This window comes from Callithrix jacchus, chromosome 10 (assembly GCF_049354715.1).
Source record: "Callithrix jacchus isolate 240 chromosome 10, calJac240_pri, whole genome shotgun sequence".
NCBI lineage: Eukaryota > Metazoa > Chordata > Mammalia > Primates > Cebidae > Callithrix > Callithrix jacchus.
Window position 1 is genome coordinate 55,043,659 of NC_133511.1, and position 22,764 is coordinate 55,066,422.

A 22,764-nucleotide genomic window follows, 5' to 3' on the forward strand; every position below is an offset into this window, starting at 1 on the left:
GGGCTGTTGAATTTTGTCAAATGCCTTCTCTGCGTCAATTGAGATAATCATGTGGTTTTTGTTTTTGGTTCTGTTTATGTGGTGAATTACGTTGATAGACTTGCGTATGTTGAACCAGCCTTGCATCCCTGGGATGAATCCTACTTGATCATGATGAATAAGTTTTTTGATTTGCTGTTGCAATCGGCTTGCCAATATTTTATTGAAGATTTTTGCATCTATGTTCATCATGGATATTGGCCTGAAGTTTTCTTTTCTCGTTGGGTCTCTGCCGGGTTTTGGTATCAGGATGATGTTGGTCTCATAAAATGATTTGGGAAGGATTCCCTCTTTTTGGATTGTTTGAAATAGTTTTAGAAGGAATGGTACCAGCTCCTCCTTGTGTGTCTGGTAGAATTCGGCTGTGAACCCATCTGGACCTGGGCTTTTTTTGTGAGGTAGGCTCTTAATTGCTGCCTCAACTTCAGACCTTGTTATTGGTCTATTCATAGTTTCAGCTTCCTCCTGGTTTAGGCTTGGGAGGACACAGGAGTCCAGGAATTTATCCATTTCTTCCAGGTTTACTAGTTTATGTGCATAGAGTTGTTTGTAATATTCTCTGATGATGGTTTGAATTTCTGTGGAATCTGTGGTGATTTCCCCTTTATCATTTTTTATTGCATCTATTTGGTTGTTCTCTCTTTTATTTTTAATCAATCTGGCTAGTGGTCTGTCTATTTTGTTGATCTTTTCAAAAAACCAGCTCTTGGATTTATTGATTTTTTGAAGGGTTTTTCGTGTCTCAATCTCCTTCAGCTCAGCTCTGATCTTAGTAATTTCTTGTCTTCTGCTGGGTTTTGAGTTTTTTTGATCTTGCTCCTCTAGCTCTTTCAATTTTGACGATAGGGTGTCAATTTTGGATCTCTCCATTCTTCTCATATGGGCACTTATTGCTATATACTTTCCGCTAGAGACTGCTTTAAATGTGTCCCAGAGGTTCTGGCACGTTGTGTCTTCATTCTCATTGGTTTCGAAGAACTTCTTTATTTCTGCCTTCATTTCGTTGTTTACCCAGTCAACATTCAAGAGCCAGTTGTTCAGTTTCCATGAAGCTGTGCGGTTCTGGGTCGGTTTCTGAATTCTGAGTTCTAACTTGATTGCACTATGGTCTGAGAGGCTGTTTGTTATGATTTCAGTTGTTTTGCATTTGTTGAGCAGTGCTTTACTTCCAATTATGTGGTCAATTTTAGAGTAGGTGTGATGTGGTGCTGAGAAGAATGTGTATTCTGTGGATTTGGGGTGAAGAGTTCTGTAAATGTCCACCAGGTTTGCTTGCTCCAGGTCTGAGTTCAAGCCCTGGGTATCCTTGGTGATTTTCTGTCTGGTTGATCTGTCTAGTATTGACAGTGGAGTGTTAAAGTCTCCCACTATTATTGTGTGGGAGTCTAAGTCCTTCTGTAAGTCATTAAGAACTTGCCTTATGTATCTGGGTGCTCCTGTGTTGGGTCCATATATGTTTAGGATCGTTAGCTCTTCTTGTTGTATCGATCCTTTTACCATTATGTAATGGCCTTCTTTGTCTCTTTTGATCTTTGTTGCTTTAATGTCTATTTTATCAGAGATGAGAATTGCAACTCCTGCTTTTTTTTGCTTTCCATTAGCTTGGTAAATCTTCCTCCATCCCTTTATTTTGAGCCTTTGTGTATCCTTGCATGTGAGATGGGTTTCCTGGATACAGCACACTGATGGGTTTTGGATTTTTATCCAATTTGCCAGTCTGTGTCTTTTGATTGGTGCATTTAGTCCATTTACATTTAGGGTTAATATTGTTATGTGTGAATTTGATACTGCCATTTTGATTCTAAGTGGCTGTTTTGCCTGTTAGTTGTTGTAGATTCTTCATTATGTTGAAGCTCTTTAGCATTCAGTGTGATTTTGGAATGGCTGGTACTGATTGATCCTTTCTATGTGTAGTGCCTCTTTTAGGAGCTCTTGTAAAGCAGGCCTGGTGGTGACAAAATCTCTGAGTACTTGCTTGTTCGCAAAGGATTTTATTCTTCCTTCACTTCTGAAGCTCAGTTTGGCTGGATATGAAATTCTGGGTTGAAAGTTCTTTTCTTTAAGAATGTTGAATATTGGCCCCCACTCTCTTCTGGCTTGTAGTGTTTCTGCCGAGAGATCTGCTGTGAGTCTGATGGGCTTCCCTTTGTGGGTGATCCGACCTTTCTCTCTGGCTGCCCTTAGTATTCTCTCCTTTATTTCAACCCTGTTGAATCTGACGATTATGTGCCTTGGGGTTGCTCTTCTTGCGGAATATCTTTGTGGTGTTCTCTGTATTTCCTGCAGTTGAGTGTTGGCTTGTCTTGCTAGGTGGGGGAAATTTTCCTGGATGATGTCCTGAAGAGTATTTTCCAGCTGGGATTCATTCTCTTCGTCCCCTTCTGGTACACCTATCAAACGTAGGTTAGGTCTTTTCACATAGTCCCACATTTCTTGGAGACTTTGTTCATTCCTTTTTGCGCTTTTTTCTCTGATCTTGGTTTCTCGTTTTATTTCATTGAGTTGGTCTTCGACTTCAGATATTCTTTCTTCTGCTTGGTCAATTCGGCTATTGAAACTTGCGTTTGCTTCGCAAAGTTCTCGTATTGTGTTTTTCAGCTCCTTTAATTCATTCATATTCCTCTCTAAGGTATCCATTCTTGTTATCATTTCCTCGAATCTTTTTTCAAATCTTTTTTCAAGGTTCTTAGTTTCTTTGCATTGATTTAATACATGATCTTTTAGCTCACAAAAGTTTCTCATTATCCATCTTCTGAAGTCTAATTCCGTCATTTCGTCACAGTCATTCTCCGTCCAGCTTTGTTCCCTTGCTGGTGAGGAGTCTTGGTCCTTTCTAGGAGGCGATGTGTTCTGGTTTCGGGTGTTTTCCTCCTTTTTGCGCTGGTTTCTTCCCATCTTTGTGGATTTGTCCGCTGGTCGTCTGCGTAGTTGCTGACTTTTCGTTTGGGTCTCTGAGTGGACACCCAGAATGTTGATGATGAAGTATTTCTGTTGCTTGGTTTTCCTTCTACCAGTCTAGCCCCTTCGCTGTACGACTGTTGAGGTCCGCTCCAGACCCTGCTTGTCTGGGGTGCACCTCTAGTAGCCGTGGCACAGCGAGGGATGCTACCAGTTTCTTTTTCTGCTCTCTTTGTCCCAGAATGATGCCTGCCTAATGACAGTCTTTTGGATATAGAGGGGTCAGGGAGCTGCTTGAGGAGACAGTTTGTACTTTATAGGGGTTTAATTGCTGAGCTGTGCACTCTGTTGTTCATTCAGGGCTGTTAGGCTGCTATGTTTGATTCTGCTGCAACACAGCTCATTAAACAACCCTTTTTTTTTTTCTCAAATGCTCTGTGTTGAGGGGTTTGGGCTTTATTTTTGGATGTCCGATCAGGTGTCCTGCCCAGCTCGAAGGCAGACTAGCCACTGTTTGGCTGCCGAGGCTCCGCCCTGCTGTTGTGTGATTCGCGCTGTTCCTGCCGGCTCTGCTGTGGTCTCCGCCACGCCCTGCGGCGGAGTCTCTTCGTTGTAGCGTGTTGCCTCAGCAACGGCAGGCTGCGTCAGCAGTGGGCGTGTATCTCAGTAGGGACGGGTTGCCTCGGCAATGGCTGGCTGCGTCAGCAGTGGGCGTGTATCTCAGTTGGGGCGGGTTGCCTCGGCAACGGCTGGCTGCGTCAGCAGTGGGCGTGTATCTCAGTTGGGGCAGGTTGCCTCCGTAGTGGTGGACGCCCCTCCCCCACAGAGCGTCTCGGACAGTCTGCCCGGGATAGTTTGAAATCGCGGTTTTGTTCGTCCCACTGGGTAGCCCAAGCGATTTGTCCCTGCAATCCCCTGGGCTGGGCTACTGTGCAAGTCTCGTTCAGTCTCAAGTCCAGCCCTCTCAAGTCTCAGGTTGCCGGTTCAACAAGGCACCCGGACAAGCGCGCCCTGTGGGGATTGCTGGGTAGGGCCGGCCGCCGCCGCCCCGGCTGCCGGCTTCGCCAGGCAGACCTACTGCCTGGCGTCCCGTGTCTTTTTATACTTGGGAGTTTCCCCGTTCTGTGGGCAACAAAGATCAGTCTGGAAATGCAGCACTGACTCACCGTTTGCGAATTCAACGCGGGCTCCAATCCTGGGTTGTTCTCACAGCGCCATCTTGAGTCCCCTCCCGATAACTTTTTTATATAAATGGTATTTGATTATGGTCTTAGTTTGTTATTTATTATCACCAATGAGGTTGAGAATCTTTCCTAGGCTTATCTGTGACATGTTTATTTTACTGTGAAATGCCTGCTCAAAATTTTTACCAATTCTTTTCTGTTTGTTTGGTTGTCTATTCGATTTGTAGTTCTTTTCATATCTGGATACTGTTCCTTTGTCTGTGTGCTGTGAAATTATCTTCTTTCAATTTGTACCTTGTCTTTTTGCTTTCTTTATTGATACATATATATATATATATATTTTATGAACAACTGCTACATATAAACTACAAATATACATATATGAAATGTATAATTTAATAGGTTTGGAATATATATGCACTCTAAGCTCAAACAAGATAGTAAGCATACACATCACTCTTAAAAGTTTCCTCTTATCCTTTTGTAATCCCTCCTACTCATCCCTTTATTTTATATTTTGTGTCATAATCCAATACTATGTGATATATGTTTGCTCAAATTGCTCCAGCTTTGGCCATCTTTGGCAGCTCTTTCATGTGGTTCTTCTGTTTCTTTGATATTCTCCTATTGTAGCAGGGTTGCTTCTTAGGTGACTATTTCTTTACTTGCTGGTGCTATAAGATGTTCCATGCCCATCTTATATCTCCTGCCCCAGTCCTAGGATCAATCATTTCTTCAAGAAGCTCTGGTTTCTTTTATTGAAAAACAGTATTACTAACCAAGATCTGGGGTTTGGGTGTGTTTGTTACTACTGGGGTGTCCCTGCTTCTAGGTCCTCTCAGAAGACAGAGCCAGGAATTATATATGACAGAGCTAGGAAATTTCCACATACATAATCATTTCTATTTCTAAACATATTTTATCTATCTGTCTATCCTGTAGCTCTTGCAGACTTTGAGTTCATACAGAAACCCTTAATTCTAATCTAATATGACAGTATTCATTACTCTTTACCAATGCTGCACAGAGGCCAAAATCAGGGTGCTAGTTGTGTTTATTATTACTGTGGCATCATTCATCCTCTCAGTAGATGGAGCAAGAAAATTATGTGTGTATAACTGACTTGTGTATATACATGTCTGTAAATATTCTTATATGTATTCATCTGTATCTATATTAAGCAAAACATGTCTGCAACTCTAATGTAATATCATATGGATCATTTTAACCTTTCTTGCCTGTAACTTTCTGCTAGAAGAGTAAGAAACCTGACTTCTGTCATCCACCATCCATTCACTTAATTGTTCAATTTTAGTATGCATGTATTGTGTTTTCAGAACTCTTCATCTGTACTGCACAGGAAACAGGTTTACCAACTAGAGTATGATGATTTTGTGTGGTTTCTTTGACTTTGGTTTTATAGCCTCTTTCATTTTCAAAGTTACTTCAATCAGTACTTTTTTTTCTGTTGACTTCATTAAGGTTATTTTATACATTTGTAATACTGCTACATTCCTTTGTAACAGTCTGCATTTCATCTTGGGATCCCTGACTACCTACATGATTTAAAAAAAAATATTTGCCTATATTAAGGTTTACTTTTTGTGCTATTGAGTTCTTTGGGTTTTGACAAATACTTCATGTTATGTGTCCAACAGTCCAGTATTATTTGAGAATATTTTTATCATTCTCTGCTTTATCTATTCAAACCTCCTTCTCTTTCTCAGAACCTCTGGCAAACATGGATTTTAAAAACTGTCTCTTTAGTTTTACTTTTTTCAGATGCTATGTAGGTAGAATCATACAGTATGTATCCTTTCCAGACTGGCTTCTTTAACTTAGCAATATGTATTTAAGATTCATCTCTGTTTTTGCTTGACTTGATAGCTCATTTCTTATTACTGGATAACATTCTATTATATGGATTTACTATAGTTTATTTACTTTTTGAATGATTTGTTCTAGTTTTTATAGTTATGAATAAAGTTTCTATAAGCATTCTAAATACAGATAAAAAGAAAATTTTCAGAATTTCTTTTGTTTTACTTTGGGATATATGTTTTTGCAGATCTTTTAATCAGCAAAATTTCTGTATGGTCATATATGCAGAAGCTATTTATGAAGTCATGCATTACAATGCTTTCCTTACATTTTCTCTATAGATATTCAAGAATTTTATGAGGTGACATTGCTAAATTCTCAAAAAAGTTGTGAGCAGAAGATAGAAGAAGCCAATCAAGTTTTACAGAAATGGGAGAAGACATCCCTTCTTGCTCCATGTCATGACAGACTTCAAAAATCTTCAGAGGTATACTATTGAAACTTCTGAAAGAACTGAATAATACTAGGATTTAGGCCAGTAAAGAAGTAATGGTAGTACTAGTAATTATTATTAACAAATGGCAACAACAGTAATAGAAATGTAGTTATACCATACTGTATGCAATTTCTCATATATTAAAATTCAGTTTTTTCAAACCGTAAAATAGGGCATGGGAAGGACATGATTATTTATATTGTTTGAGTGGGTTCTGTTATCAATATTGTCACAGCTTGAGCTGACTGAATTCTAACGGATTTTGGAATTTCAGACCATAGTTCTGTATGCTATGAGGAAGGAGATGGATACTAGAATAAGGAAGTGTGATCTAAGGCTATGATTTCCATAGCAAGGGCATATATCCTGGGGCATGAATGAAATGATTAGTAGAGGTGTAAGAATAAAATATTGGAATTCCCATTTCCATTTCTTTTAATCACGTTCTTTAAAATTTTTCTATATTTGAGTAACATAACATATTTTAGTAGTAATGCATTGTAAAAATAAATACAAAGTAGAGTTGTTTGATCAACTAATTTTTACAGATAGAAGTATGGAATCAAAAAGTTTAGATACTACTGTTAGAATTAACATTTACCAAAGGCTAAGGAGAGCTGAGGCATCTCTCAGCTTCATAGCTAAGGGCTAACAGGGACAGGTCAATGGATACTTTTAGGTGGCAGTCAATACTTTGAAGAGAGGTGATAGAACATTCTGACACACACTATTTGTCAAGATTGGAGTCATGTAGCCAACCCCATGTTTTGGAATCCTAGTGTCATGGAATCCTAGTGACGAGCAATAGCATGCTGATTGCTGATGATTGTTAATACTGAGGCCACTCATATACTTTATGTCCTGCTCAGAGCTGATTTGTAAACTGGGAAGAACAGAGCTTAATGATCACCCTAGTTACTTAAAAAAAAGTTAATCATGACAATACTTTGTTAAATAATAGATATCAACTATGTGAAATTATGCTTAAAAGCTTAAAAGATAAACATCCTAATTTTAGCATCTAGAAGTAATTATTTTTACTTTTTTAGGCCTTTTTTATACAAATATATGTATCTGAAATTGGGACAGTAGCATGGAGGGTGTTTTATGTTTTTTGCATTTATTGTTCCACTAATAGCATTTATCCATATCATAATATTTAACATTTTTGGAAAATATTTTAATGGCTATTAATATTCCATAATTTGGAACTATTTAAGCAGATCTTCATTCAAATTTAGGCTATCTTCAATTTCCTGCTTTGAATAATGGTGTAATGGATATGTATGTGGATAAGCCATTGTTTTTTTTTTTTCTAACTGTTTCATTAGGATTGTTTTTATAAACGAAACTATTGAGTACAATGGTATGGACATTTTTAAGGCTCTGGGTACAGATTAACAAGCTGTTTTGAAGAACAATGCTATCAGTCATCTTTCAAAAGGCCAATCTTTAGTAGCATTACTTTCTTATTTAAAATATTGTCAAATTAATAGATAAAATGTTTTACTTAATGATTTAGATTGCAATTATGTGTTCACTATTGGGACTCAACTAATTTTATGATTATTGGCTATTTATATTTCTTTCATGATTCGTTCAAGCTCTTTGTCTATTTTTCTAAGTGATAGTAAAATTCTTATTGCTTTGCAAGAGGAGTTTATTTATGAAACATGCCATCCTGTTGTCATAATTATTATATTTGTACTGGTTTGTTTATTATGAATTTTGCTTATCATACTTTTTAACCTTCAAAATAGTTTTAATTTTTATGTGATAAAATTGTCACTTAAAAATATTCTTTCTTCTCTGCTTTATCTTTTTTTTTTTTTTTTAGTATTCTCCTGTATTTTTTTTCTAGGCTTTTATTGCTTTCACATTTTCTTTATTTTTTAAAAAAAGTAATTAATTAAATCATTTTCAACTTTTATTTTAAATTTAGGGGTACATGAGCATGTTTGTTATATAGGTAAGCTCATGTCACAGGGGTTTGTTGTAAGATTATTTCATCACCCAGGCACTAAGTACCCAATGGTCACTTTTTCTGATCCTCTCCCTCTTCCTACCCTCCACCCTCTAGAAGGCACCAGTGTCTGTTTTCCCCCTCTTAGTGGCCATGTGTTCTCATCCTTTTGTTCCCACTTATAAGTGAGAAAATGCAGTATTTGGTTTTCTGTTCCTGTGTTAGTTTGCTAGGGATGATGACCTCTAGCTTCATCTATGTTCATGCAAAGGGCATAATCTTGTTCCTTTTTATGGCTTCATAGTATTCCATGGTGTATATGTACCACATTTTCTTTATTCAGCCTACCACCAATGGACATTTAAGTTGATTCCATGTCTTTGCTATTGTGAATAGTGCTGCGATGAACATTCAAGTGCATGTGTCATTATGAAACAACTTAAATTTTCAAAAACATTATTCAACTTCTAGATGCATAGTCCCATATATATTGCATAAAAGCATAAATGATAAATATATACTTTTTATTCTAAATACAGTTGTTTTTAAAGCAACTTTTTCTATTTTTGTGGACTCTCCTTTCACTCCATGCTAATAGTGTATCAGCTCTATCCTTCCAACATGCCAGGTAACCCATATTAGCAACTTGTGCATTTTTTGTATATTTTCTTTTTTATTTTCAATTATTATGGATGCATAATAGTTTTACATATTTATGGGGTACATGTGATGTTTTGATACAAGCACATAATGTGTGATGATTAAATCAGGGTAAATGGGATGTCCATTTCCTCAAACATTTATCATTTCTTTGTATTAGGAAAATTCTAATTTTGCTTTATAAATTATTTTGAAATATACAATACATTATTAATTATAGGTGCTTTATTGTTTTACTGAGTACTAGATCTGTTTCTGTCTATGTAACTGTATTTTTGCATCTATTATCCACTTCTTCTTTATTCCCCCCTCCCCACTACCCTTCCCAGACTCTTGTTTCCATCATTCAGCTTTCCATCTGCATGCATACATACATTTTATTTTTTTAGCTTCCACATGTGAGTGAGAACATGTGATATTTCTCTTTCTGTTCCTGGCATATCTCACTTAACATAATATCCTTCAAGTCCATTCATGTTGTTGCGAATGACAGGATTTCTTTCTTTATTTTTTTTTTTTTGGTTGAATAAATTCCCATTATGTGATGTACCACATTTTCTTTACCCATTCATCTGTTGATTGACACTTCCATTGATTTCATATCTTGGCTATTGTGAATGGTGCTGCAGTAAATTTTGGAGTACAGATACTTCTTCAATATACTGAATTTCTTTCTTTTATGTGTATACCCAGCAGTAGAATTGCTGAATCATATGGTAGTTCTATGTTTAGGTTTTGAGGGACCTCCATAGTATTCTGTACAGTTGCTGTACTAAGTTGCATTTTTACCAACAGTGTACAAGGGTACCCCATTCTCCACATCCTCATCAGCATCCATTATTGCCCTATCTGTATTATAAAAGCCATTTTAACTGCAGTGAGAGGAGGCCAGATAAGGGATAGTTTTAGAGGCTATTGGAAAGATTTTACTATGAGAGAAATAGAAACCACTGGAAAATTTTGAGCATATGAATGAGTTGATCTGAGCTTCCAAAAAGGCATACAGAATCTCCTGTTTTTAGAAATTAGAAATATTTTATTTTTGCTTGGATCTGTTGAACTCACAATTAGTTTCCACAGGCTTCATTATTATAGCTACATATTTAGTATATATATTAAGGTCGATAGCAAGAACAATGGGATCATTATTTTAGGTCTCATGGAGTCCCTATAGTATGCCTTCCAATGATTACATTTCCTCTTGAAACAAAATCAGTTGGGTTTCTGAAGCAAAACTTTGATGTGAATTTAATAGTATGTAGGTTTGAAAGATATGGAGGTCAAGGTTTTAGACTTTTCTTGTCTGGAAAGGAAGTGACATTGACTTGTTTGCATTCAGCTTGGAAGGATCTTAAATACAAATTTCACCTATTATTTTTTGAAATTTCATTTCCAGTGACTGGTGGAAAGAAATGTTTTCTTACTTCCTCAGCATATGTGTGATAGAAGCTCAACTTAAACTCTGATTTATATGAAGTTTCTGGAAAATGTAAATCAGCATCCTGATCCTCCACATACCATAGCATTTTAACCTGCAATGTATTGTTGATATTATAAGATGACAGGAGCAGAGTCATAATAGGGCTAGTCTATGTTTGGTTGGTGATATTTTGAAACAAGAGGAAATATTTATTTAGGAATATAAAAGAAATGGCTTATTTAAAAACATTTTAAAAGAAGCATCTATTCCAAGTCTTGATTTTGTTTGTTTGTTTTCTTAGGTGTTTTGCTGAACTAGAAGTAATTCATGTCTCTATTCTATGATATTCTATACTGAGGTACATATTACACTTCTCCTGTCTGCCAACTCTATATTAACTGATTTTTAGCTCCTAATTTTGGTGAGTTTTCTGCTTAATTTATGGGTTTTTTTTTTGGTTGGAAAAAAGGACACAGTATCCTCCTCACTTCTGCTTTAAGTACACGTGTGTGTATTTTCTCCATAGAAATTGAGTGGCTGGGCTTAAATCTGCAATTCTAACTTGGTGACAGAAAGAAAGTAAGTTTATACTACTAACAGTGTTACAGTAACAGCATTGGGTCAGGAAGGAGGCTGCTTGGCATAGCAGAACTGTTAAGAGTAATTTGAAAGCCTTGTGTTTGAATTTTGCTTTTGCCAGTTGCTAGTTACATGGCCATTATCAAATTATTTAACCTATCTGGTTTTTTTAATCTGTAAAATGTTAAAGTAATAACAGTGTCTACCTCATGAGGTTGTTGTGAAGAATAAATAAGGTGTCAGGTATGTAAAGTGCTGAGTACAATTCCTGAACTTAGGAAATGCTCCATAAAGAGCACATATATTGATAATGATCTTCTGGAAAGTCCTATTACATCTCGGAGTCTCACTATTTTCATCAGTAAATGGAGATAAAAACTATATGTGAGGGAGAATCAAATAAAAGGATATATATATGTATATATATATATATATCTTTGAAGAAAGAATTTTATCAAACTGCATTGTATTAAAATTCATATTAGTAATAGGAATTTCCCCCCGTCTCATCATTTCTCCCTGGAAATTCAGATCAAATAATCAATGAGAAAGCATTTTGCCAAGCAAAAAGCATTATGTGAATATAAGAAAATCTTGGAGGGGGACTCAAGATGGCGTGGTGAGAACAACCCAGGATTGAAGCTCTCGGTGAATGCGTGGAGAGGGTGAGTCAGGGCCACATTTACAGATGGATCTTTGTTGCCCACTGAACGGGGAATTTCCCAGGTATAAAAAAGATGTGGGATGCCAGGCAGAGGCTGGCTGGTGCAGCCGGCAGCCGGTGCAGCCGGTGGCTGGCACTGTAGTGCAGCGGTGCTACACAGCGCTCCGCACAAAGTGCACTAGTCCAGGTGCCCTGTAGAACTGGCAATCTGAGACTTGAGAGGGCTGAACTTGAGACTGAATGGGACGTGGACAGTGAGCCAGGCCAGGAAATTCCTGGGAAACAGCGTTTGGGGTAGAGCAGTGGGACAAACAAAATGGCAATTCCAAATGCTCCCAGTGGAGAGGTTCCCTGAGGGCACAGCTGAACCCAAGATGGTGCAGCTCTGTGTGGGAGGGGCCTCCGCCATGACTGAAGCAATCCGCCCCTACTACACACCCATTGCTGACGCAGCCTGCCATTGCTGAGGCAACCCGCTACAACAGAGAGACTCCGCCACAGGGCGTAGCCCGTGGCAGCAGGGCGGAGACCGCAGCAGCAGGGCAGAGCCTGCAGCAACAGGGCAAACCTCACACCAGCAGGGCGGAGCTTCGGCAGGCAAATAGTGACTAGATTGCCTCCTAGCTGGGCAGGACAGCACAACGGACACTCACAAAGAAAGCCCCCACCCCCCCGAGACAGAGCATCTGAGAAAAAAAGGGTTTTTTTTAATAAGTTCTGCTGCAGCAGAATTAAACGTAGAAGCCTAACAGCCCTGAATGAACAACAGAGCTCACAGCTCAGCACTTGAGCTCCTATAAAGTATAGACTGTCCCCTCAAGCAGCTCCCTGACCCCTCTATATCCAAAAGACTGACATTTGGCAGGCATCATTCTGGGACAAAGATAGGAGAAAAAGAAACTGGTAGCATCCCTCACTGTTGCACAGCTGCTATAGGTGCACCCCAGACAAGCAGGGCCTGAGGTGGACCTCAGCAGTCGTACAGTAGAGGGGCTAGACTGGTAGAAGGAAAACCAAATAACAGAAATACTTCATCATCAAAAATCTGGGCATCCACTCAGAGACCCAATCGAAAAGTCAGCAACTACACAGATGACAGGTGGATAAATCCACAAAGATGGGAAGAAACCAGCGCAAAAAAGAGGAAAACACCTAAAACCAGATCACCTCGCCTCCTAGAAAGGACCAAAACTCCTCACCAGCAAGGGAACAAAGCTGGACGGAGAATGACTGTGACAAAATGACGGAATTAGACTTCAGAAGGTGGATAATGAGAAACATTTGTGCGCTAAAAGAACATGTTTTAAATCAATGCAAAGAAACTAAGAATCTTGAAAAAAGATTCGAGGAAATGATAACAAGAATAGATAACTTAGAGAGGAATACGAATGAATTAAAGGAGCTGAAAAACACAATACGAGAGCTTCACGAAGCATGCACAAGTTTCAACAGCTGAATGGACCAAGCAGAAGAAAGAATATCAGAAGTCGAAGATCAACTCAATGAAATAAAATGAGAAACCAAGATCAGAGAAAAAAGCGCAAAAAGGAATGAACAAAGTCTCCAAGATATGTGGGACTATGTGAAGAGACCTAACCTACGTTTGATAGGTGTACCAGAATGTGACAAAGAGAATGAATCCAAGCTGGAAAATACTCTTCAGGACATTATCCAGGAAAATTTCCCCCATGTAGCAAGACAGGCCAACACTCAAATGTAGGAAATACAGAGAACACCACAAAGATATTCCACAAGAAGAGCAACCCCAAGGCACATAATCATCAGATTCAACAAGGTAGAAATAAAGGAGAAAATACTAAGGGCAGCCAGAGAGAAAGGTCGGGTCACCCACAAAGGGAAGCCCATCAGACTCACAGCAGATCTCTTGGCAGAAACTCTACAAGCCAGAAGAGAGTGGGGGCCAATATTCAACATCCTTAATGAAAAGAACTTTCAACCCAGAATTTCATATCCAGCCAAACCGAGCTTCAGAAGTGAAGGAAAAATAAAATCCTTTGCGAATAAGCAAGTACTCAGAGATTTTGTCACCACCAGGCCTGCTTTACAAGCGCTCCTGAAAGAGGCACTACACATAGAAAGGAACAACCAGTACCAGCCATTCCAAAATCGCACTAAATGCTAAAAAGCATTAACATAATGAAGAATCTACAACAACTAATGGGCAAATCAGCCAGCTAGCATCAGAATGGCAGTATCAAATTCACACATAACAATATTAACCCTAAATGTAAAAGGACTAAATGCACTAATCAAAAGACACAGACTGGTAAATTGGATTAAAATCCAAAACCCATCAGTGTGCTGTATCCAGGAAACCCATCTCACATGCAGGGATGCACAAAGGCTCAAAATAAAGGGATGGAGGAAGATTTACCAAGCAAATGGAGAGCAAAAAAAAGCAGGAGTTGCAATTCTCATCTCTGATAAAATAGACTTTAAAGCAACAAAGATCAAAAGAGACAAAAAAGGCCATTACATAATGGTAAAAGGATCGATACAACAAGAAGAGCTAACGATCCTAAACATATATGGACCCAATACAGGAGCACCCAAATACATAAGGCAAGTTCTTAATGACTTACAGAGAGATTTAGACTCCCACACAATAATAATGGGAGACTTTAACACTCCACTGTCAATATTAGACAGATCAACCAGACAGAAAATCAACAAGGATATCTGGGGCTTGAACTCAGACCTGGAGCAAGCAAACCTGATACACATTTACAGAACTCTCCACCCCAAATCCACAGAATATACATTCTTCTCAGCACCACATCACACCTACTCTAAAATAGACCACATAATTGGAAGTAAAGCACTCCTCAGCAAATGCAAAACAACTGAAATCATAACAAACAGTCTCTCAGACCATAGTGCAATCAAGTTGGAACTCAGAATTCAGAAACCAACCCAGAACTGCACAGCTTCATGGAAACTGAACAACTGGCTCTTGAATGTTGACTGGATAAACAATGAAATGAAGGCAGAAATAAAGAAGTTCTTCAAAACCAATGAGAACGAAGACACAACATGCCAGAATCTCTGGGACACATTTAAGCAGTCTCTAGAGGAAAATATATAGCAATAAGTGCCCATATGAGGAGAATAAAGAGATCCAAAATTGACACCCTATCATCAAAATTGAAAGACCTAGAGGAGCAAGATCAAAAAAATTCAAAACCCAGCAGAAGACAAGAAATAACTAAGATCAGAGCTGAACTGAAGGAGATAGAGACACGAAAAACCCTTCAAAAATCAATAAATCCAGAGCTGGTTTTTTGAAAAGATCAACAAAATAGACAGACCACTAGCCAGATTGATTAAAAAGAAAAGAGACAACAACCAAATAGATGCAATAAAAAATGATAAAGGGGAAATCACCACAGACTCCACAGAAATTCAAACCATCATCAGAGAATATTACAAATAACTCTATGCACATAAACTAGTAAACCTGGAAGAAATGGATAAATTCCTGGACTCCTGTGTCCTCCCAAGCCTAAACCAGGAGGAAGCTGAAACTATGAATAGACCAATAACAAGGTCAGAAGTCGAGGAAGCAATTAAGAGCCTACCACACAAAAAAAGCCCAGGTCCAGATGGGTTCACAGCCGAATTCTACCAGACACACAAAGAGGAGCTGGTACCATTCCTTCTGAAACTATTCCAAATAATCCAAAAACAGGGAATCCTTCCCAAATCATTTTATGAGACCAATATCATCCTGATACCAAAACCTGGCAGAGACCCAACAAGAAAAGAAAACTTCAGACCAATATCCATGATGAACACAGATGCAAAAATCTTCAATAAAATATTAGCAAGCTGATTGCAACAGCAAATCAAAAAACGTATCCATCATGATCAAGTAGGATTCATCCCAGGGATGCAAGGCTGGTTCAACATACACAAGTCTATAAACATAATTCACCAAATAAACAGAATGACAAACAAAAACCACATGATTATCTCAATTGACGCAGAGAAGGCATTCGACAAAATTCAACAGCCATTTATGCTAAAAACCGTCAATAAACTCGGTATCAATGGAACGTATCTCAAAGTAATAAAAGCTATTTATGACAAACCAACAGCCAATATCATACTGAATGGGCAAAAACTGGAAGCACTCCCTTTGAAATTCGGCACTAGACAAGGATGCCCTCTCTCACCACTCCTATTCAATATAGTACTGGAAGTTCTAGCCAGAGCAATCAGGCAAGAAAAAGTAATAAAGGGTATTCAAATGGGAAAGGTGGAAGCCAAATTGTCTCTATTTGCAGACGACATGATAGTATACCTAGAAGACCCCATTGCCTCTGCCCAAAAACTCCTGAAACTGATAAGCAACTTCAGCAAAGTCTCAGGATATAAAATCAATGTGCAAAAATCACAGGCATTCCTCTACACCAATAACAGACTTAAAGAAAGCCAAATCAAGAACGAACTGCCATTCACAATTGCTACTAAAAGAATAAAATACCTAGGAGGAATACAACTCACAAGGAACGTAAGGGACCTCTTCAAGGAAAACTACAAAACAGTGCTCAATGAAATAAGAGAGGACACAAACAGATGGAGAAACATTCCATATTCATGGTTAGGAAGAATTAATATCGCGAAAATGGCTATACCTGCCCAAGGTAATTTACAGAATCAACACTATCCCATCAAGCTACCATTGACTTTCTTCATAGAAGTGGAAAAAACCACCATGAACTTTATATGGAACCAAAAAAGAGCCCGCATAGCCTAGTTGATTCTAAGCAAAAAGAACACAGCGGGGGGCATCACACTACCGGATTTTACAAGGCTACAGTAATCAAAACAGCATGGTACTGGTACCAAAACAGAGATATAGACCAATGGAACAAAACAGAGGCATTGGAGGCAATACAACATGTCTACAACCATACAATCTTTGATAAACCCGACAAAAACAAGCAAAGGGTAAAGGATTCCCTGTTTAATAAATGGTGTTGGGAAAACTGGCTAGCCATGTTCAGAAAGCAGAAACTGGACCCCTTCCTGACACCTTACACTAAAATTAACTCCAGATGGATTAAAGACTTAAACATAAGACCTGGCACCATAAAAACCCTAGAAGAAAATCTAGGCAAAACCATTTAGGACATAAAAATAGGCAAGGACTTCATGAACAAAACACCTAAAGCTTTGGCAACAAAAGCCAAAATAGAGAAATGGGACCTAATGAAACTCTACAGCTTCTGCATGGCAAAAGAAACAGTCACTAGAGTGAATCGGCAACCAACAGAATGGGAAAAAATGTTTGCAGTTTACCCATCTGACAAAGGGCTGATATCCAGAATTTACAAAGAACTCAAACAGATTTACAGGAAAAAAACAACCAAGCCCATTCAAAATTGGGCAAAGGATATGAACAGACACTTTACAAAAGAAGACATATATGAGGCCAACAATCATATGAAAAAATGCTCATCATCACTGGTCATTAGAGAGATGCAAATCCAAACCACATTGGGATACCATCTCACGCCAGTTAGAATGGCGATCATTAAAAAATCTGGAGACAACAGATGCTGGAGAGGATGTGGAGAAAAAGGAACACTTTTACACTGTTGGTGGGAGTGTAAATTAGTTCAACCATTGTGGAAGACAGTGTGGCGATTCCTCAAGGCCTTAGAAATAGAAATTCCATTTTACCCAGCATTCCCATTACTGGGTATATATCCAAAGGACTATAAATCATTCTACTATAAGGACACATGCACACGAATGTTCATTGCAGCACCGTTTACAATAGCAAAGACCTGGAATCAACCCAAATGCCCATTGATGATAGACTGGATTGGGAAAATGTGGCACATATATGCCAAGGAATATTATGCAGCAATCAGAATGATGAGTTCGTGTCATTTGTAGGGACATGGATGAATCTGGAGAATATTATTCTCAGCAAACTGACACAAGAACAGAAAATGAAATACCGCATATTCTCACTCATAGGCGGGTGATGAAAAATGAGAACACATGGACACAGGGAGGGGAGTACTAAACACTGGGGTCTATTAGGCGGGAAAGGGGAGGGCCAGCGGGAGGGGGAGCTGGGGAGGGATAGCCTGGGGAGAAATGCCAAATGTGGGTGAAGGGGAGAAAGGAAGCAAAACACACTGCGATGTGTGTACCTATGCAACTGTCTTGCATGTTCTGCACATGTACTCCAAAACCTAAAATGCAATAAAAAATTAAAAAAAAATCTCATCATCATTACTGTACAATGCACTTCATGCATCTTCTTATTTACCAATTATTGTTACTTATAATTCCTTCCATGGATATTTTGGTGAGGCTTTATAAGACAAAGGGATTTAAGTTAGTCCCTGTTGAACTGTACATGCTCTTGTAGGGTAACACAGTACTGCTCTCAATCGGCTCTTGAATGAGCTTGCTAGAACTCCATATTGACATTTAAATAAAAACAATTTTTGGTTGTTGCCATTGGCTTATTTTTTGGTTTAGCTTATTTTCCTGAGAGAGTGGGTAGAAAAGAGTAATTACTTGATATGGATTTGTGTTGGTATGTGGAGGTATGGGGTAATGGTGGGAGGAAAGTAAATGTTGATAAATAGGAGTTGGAAGACGGGTAGAGTAGAGAGAAAAGGAACAGTCAAGGAAAAGGAATATTAAAGGAGAAGTAACTGTTTTCATACATAGCTTTAGCTACTAGTTAACTTTTTATCATAGCAGCCTGGCAAGGGGCATAGAAATGAGCACTTAAGAGGAATGATGAAACTGTTACCCTCTCTGTTTCTCTTCTCTCTCCTCTTCCTTTTCTTCTTCCCTCCCTTCTCTTTATCACTTATTGAACATCTGCTATGTATATTTGTCTTTGTGTAGCTTCTTTAAGCTGCCACCTACCTTTGCACACATTGGTTGCTATGTAAAAGTGAACCTCAGGAACATGCTTTTTCTTCATAACTTCAGCTCTGCCCAGCTATCTTTAACCTATCCTTTTTACTTGATCCCTTCTCGATTCCAATATTCTAGCTCTTGGCCTGGATATTAATTATTTTCTTTTTTTTGGCCTTGATGTTCTTTCATAACATATCTTTTGGATATCAGTTATAAAGATGAGGAAAACCAAAGTTCTTTATTTGATTTTATACTTTAGTGGAAATAACAGTCTCTCACATATATAGAACATTTTATAATTAAAAATATAACATATCTAACTTGATTCTCATAATGGCTTAGTGAGGCATGTAGAGTTAGTGTTGCTCTCCACATTAGAAATCGGGAAGCTGTGGATGAGCAACTTGTTCAGGGTTATATTGTTAGAAATGAGATAAAATCAGGAATTGGACTTCAAGGCAAGAATGCTTCCATTACAATATAGTTGAGAAAGGTTGATTTTTACTAGAATACTAGAGACGGTTTCGTATTTAGGTGGGTTTAAAAATGGGCTTTGAGTAATGCATAAGACCTGGCTTGAAGGTCTTGCAGGTGGAGAAAACTATGTGTGGAGCAAAGGCTCAGAAGAGTAATAAAACCTGATACTTATAAATAAAGTCCAGGCTAGGCACTTTAAATATATTATCTCTTAATCTCTATAGTGATCCAGGATGGTAGATACTTGACTGATTCTTCCTCTTGTTTTAAATAGGATTTGATGTGGTAGGTAGATATTACTTCTAATTTCCAGAAGATGAAAGTAAGCCTCATAGAAGTTAAATGCCTTTATCAAAGGCACACAGAAAATGTGACATAGTGGAGATTGATAAACATGTGCCTGACATCTCATGACCTTTCTTAGGAGGAAGTGGGAAAGGTTTTATTAATAGTGAATATTTAGGATTAGTAGATGGGAAGCTGAGAATAGTAAGACTGATTAGGTTATTGTAGCTGTCTGCTTGAAAGTCTTAATTGCAATACTATAGCATTTAGACGCTCTTCTTCAGGCACTTGTGAGCCATAGAAGGTTTTTATGCATAGAATTCCCATTATCAGCTATGCTGGGGCAGGTTTAGCTGGCCGCATTGTGCATGATATATCAGAGACAGGAAAAACCAGCGACAAGGAGACCAATTCTAGTTAATTTTAGAAAATATATTCAAACTAACTTGTAAAAGAAAAATAATTCTGCTTGCAAAATTAATCACCTGGGAAGCCTGTGAGTAACTCACAGAGCTGGTAGTTACTTTGCTGAGGCTGAAGTTAACTCAGCATTTATCTATGAATAATTTACCGAAGTATTTTACCTTGGAGTACTCTAGCTAACTTTCCAATAATATGTTCTTAAATAGTGAGAGTACTTTGGTTTTCTACCTAATATTTTTCAAATATAATGAAATTAGAGTACATTCATACTTACCTCAAAGATATATTACTGAGATGGCACAAAGACATTTCACTGTAAAATGTCACTAATATTAATAGCTTTTTGTAATATCTCTCTATTTGACCTTCCTGTGCATTCACAATGTCACTGATCTAATTCAGGCTTTCTTAGAACCTTCCTAAGGATTCATAAATAAGCTTTAACTGATCTTCATAATCAGGATTTTCCTCCTGTAGCTAAACCTCCCCAAGCTAACAGTTTTAAAACTATCTATTGGTTTTCATTTTTACTGGATATTGTGCCATCTCCTTAGCATTATCTTTACTGCCTGAACTAAACTGACATTAAGCCCTACTTAGGCCTTGTTCTTGTTGGTTCCTCTGTCTGGAATATTTTCCCCTTTGTTTTCATCTGGAAATATCCTATTTAATCTTTTTAAAGGCCTACTTGTCTATCAATCACCAATTTTCTAATGACCTCAACAAGAAAAAATTCTGTTTTATATACCGACCAAGGCCTCTGTTATAGTGTTTAGCATACTGCATTTAAAGGACTTGCTCAGGTGTTTCACTTGTTAGATCATATCTTAATATCAAGTGTTAAATTCATTTACACAGCTGTAATCTGGTTCAGAGCTTTTTAGGCAGTAAGTATTCCATAAATGTTTATGAAGTAGATGATTGACTGTATTTTTGTTGATGTCAGAGAATGGTATGTTGTTTTGTTAAGTATATGTATATTAAGCTAGAAACCTGTATTAAAATTTTCTGGTTCACCCAGTGAAAAGATGCTTAGGTAAGATTCTGAAGATAGTTGTTAAAAGCACAGGAATGAGTCATTGCAGTACACAGCTCTCCCTATTCATCAGATTACTTATAATATGGCACAACATGGGACAATTATGGGCCAAAGAGATGTCATACAGTTCCACACTCTTCCCTGTAGATTGTGTTACTATCAGAGTTAGAGATGTTAGAGTTTCTACAAAACTGAGTCATTGTGGAGACTGGAGAGAATGGTTAGGTTGCAGTGACTATCATCTTTTCTATTTCAGATTTGATTTTGGTTGATTGCTTGCTTGTTTTAATAATTTGACCTCTTAAGGAGTCATTCTTGCAATAGTGAAATTTTACAATTCAATTTCTTATTAAACAGGCAGAGTGTCCTGGCAAAAAAGATAGAGGAAGTGCCATATTCCTAAAGTTTTTTTTTCCCCTGCAGAGAAAGGAGCTTGTGTCATATGGAGTTAAATCCAACTTTGAAAATATTATGGTGAGAAAGTGAGATTTGTTCAGGAGGTAGAACTGTCAATAACTTAATAATCAGAAAGTAATGGTGAAGAAAAAGTTTCAAAATATCCATTATCTACAAGCTTGACACATTGTTGTCTACATAGTACTGCAGTGGGTCTAAGGACATCCACCTGCCTTTGATCCTGTTCATGGAGAGCTTTACGTGGAGAATTCAAAATGGATTGTTTTGATCCTTAAAATGGTATACTGTCCTTACCTGGATCAGTAAGCATTTTTTTTCCCCTTGGGGAGCTTAGCACTTTCCATATTGTATTATAGTGATTGTAAGCATGATAGAACTCCCCTTTAATACTGGGGAGTCAGGTTCTGTGTGCCCTGTATATATGATTTATATCCTCTCAGGACTAAGCTAGATCCTTACATATGTTAACTTCTCAGTAAATGTTCATGGAATAAATAATGAATTATATTACTGTCTAATCTAAAGGAAGCATAGTTTTCAAATTATATAAAAGTATGGATTTTTTCTATACAGGGCAGGATATTTAAAATTGAGAATGTTCCTGAAAATTCAGATATATGATTGTCCAACTCATAGCATTCTTCAAGAATAGAATCAGATAATAGTTCCAGAGTATGTTTGAGATAAGAGAATGCACTATTAGTTAAACATTTTATGAAATTTCCACAGATGCTAATATTTTTAGTTAGAATTTCATTATTATTTTAGTGAATATAACTGATTTGTATGTATACAGCTGTCACTGAAAATAAATAATATAAGATCATGGTCTAGCATATGATTAATCCTTTGTTATTTAAGAGAAAGTTATTTTATTTTGAAATCCACTATGGTTATCTTCCACATGATGAAAAATAAATTCATGAATATAATACCAGATATCATACTAGCAGAAACACCCAAGTGTCTAGAGTCTACAAAACTGAGTCATAAACCAAAAGCAATTAATACCTCTAGTCATTGGCTAAACTAGTTTCTAAAAGATAGTTCTGTTGGCCCAAGGAAAAGCTTCCCCTTTTCCCTCTGAAGGTTCACTAAAAATCATGGTCAAAAACATGTTAATGGGAGAAAAGGCATACAAATTTATTTGATAATAGTTTTATGTGACATAGTAGCCTTTAGAATGAAGGATAGGGTATCTTACCAAAGATATAGGGAAAACTATCCATTTTATGATTAAGTTCAATGAAGTATGAACAGCCATGTAGAAATATGATTAGACAGAAAGGATATGATCCAATGCTAATATACTGAGTGGGGAAACCTAGCAAGGCCTGTCTGTTTAGATTATTCTTGGCCTCTGTGTGCAGCATTTTTTTTTTCTGGGTAGGGGAAAGAGCCTTTCTGGAATGGAGCTCTTATGATTTATAATCAAACGGATAATTTATTTACAGACAGTGTTTTTTTTTTTTTTGAGATGG

The 22,764-nt window shown here is 37.6% G+C and overlaps 1 protein-coding gene across 15 annotated transcripts in view; it reads left to right on the top strand.

Annotated features, from left to right (window-relative positions):
* DLG2 (discs large MAGUK scaffold protein 2) overlaps positions 1-22,764 on the top strand; it is a 2,299,762-nt gene that overhangs the window by 437,792 nt on the left and 1,839,206 nt on the right. For all 15 annotated transcript variants that reach the window (XM_078340083.1, XM_078340084.1, XM_054241373.2 and 12 more), the window contains one exon: positions 6,284-6,429. In XM_078340083.1, coding sequence (XP_078196209.1) covers positions 6,284-6,429 — 146 coding nt within the window. The remainder of the gene's footprint in view (positions 1-6,283; positions 6,430-22,764) is intronic.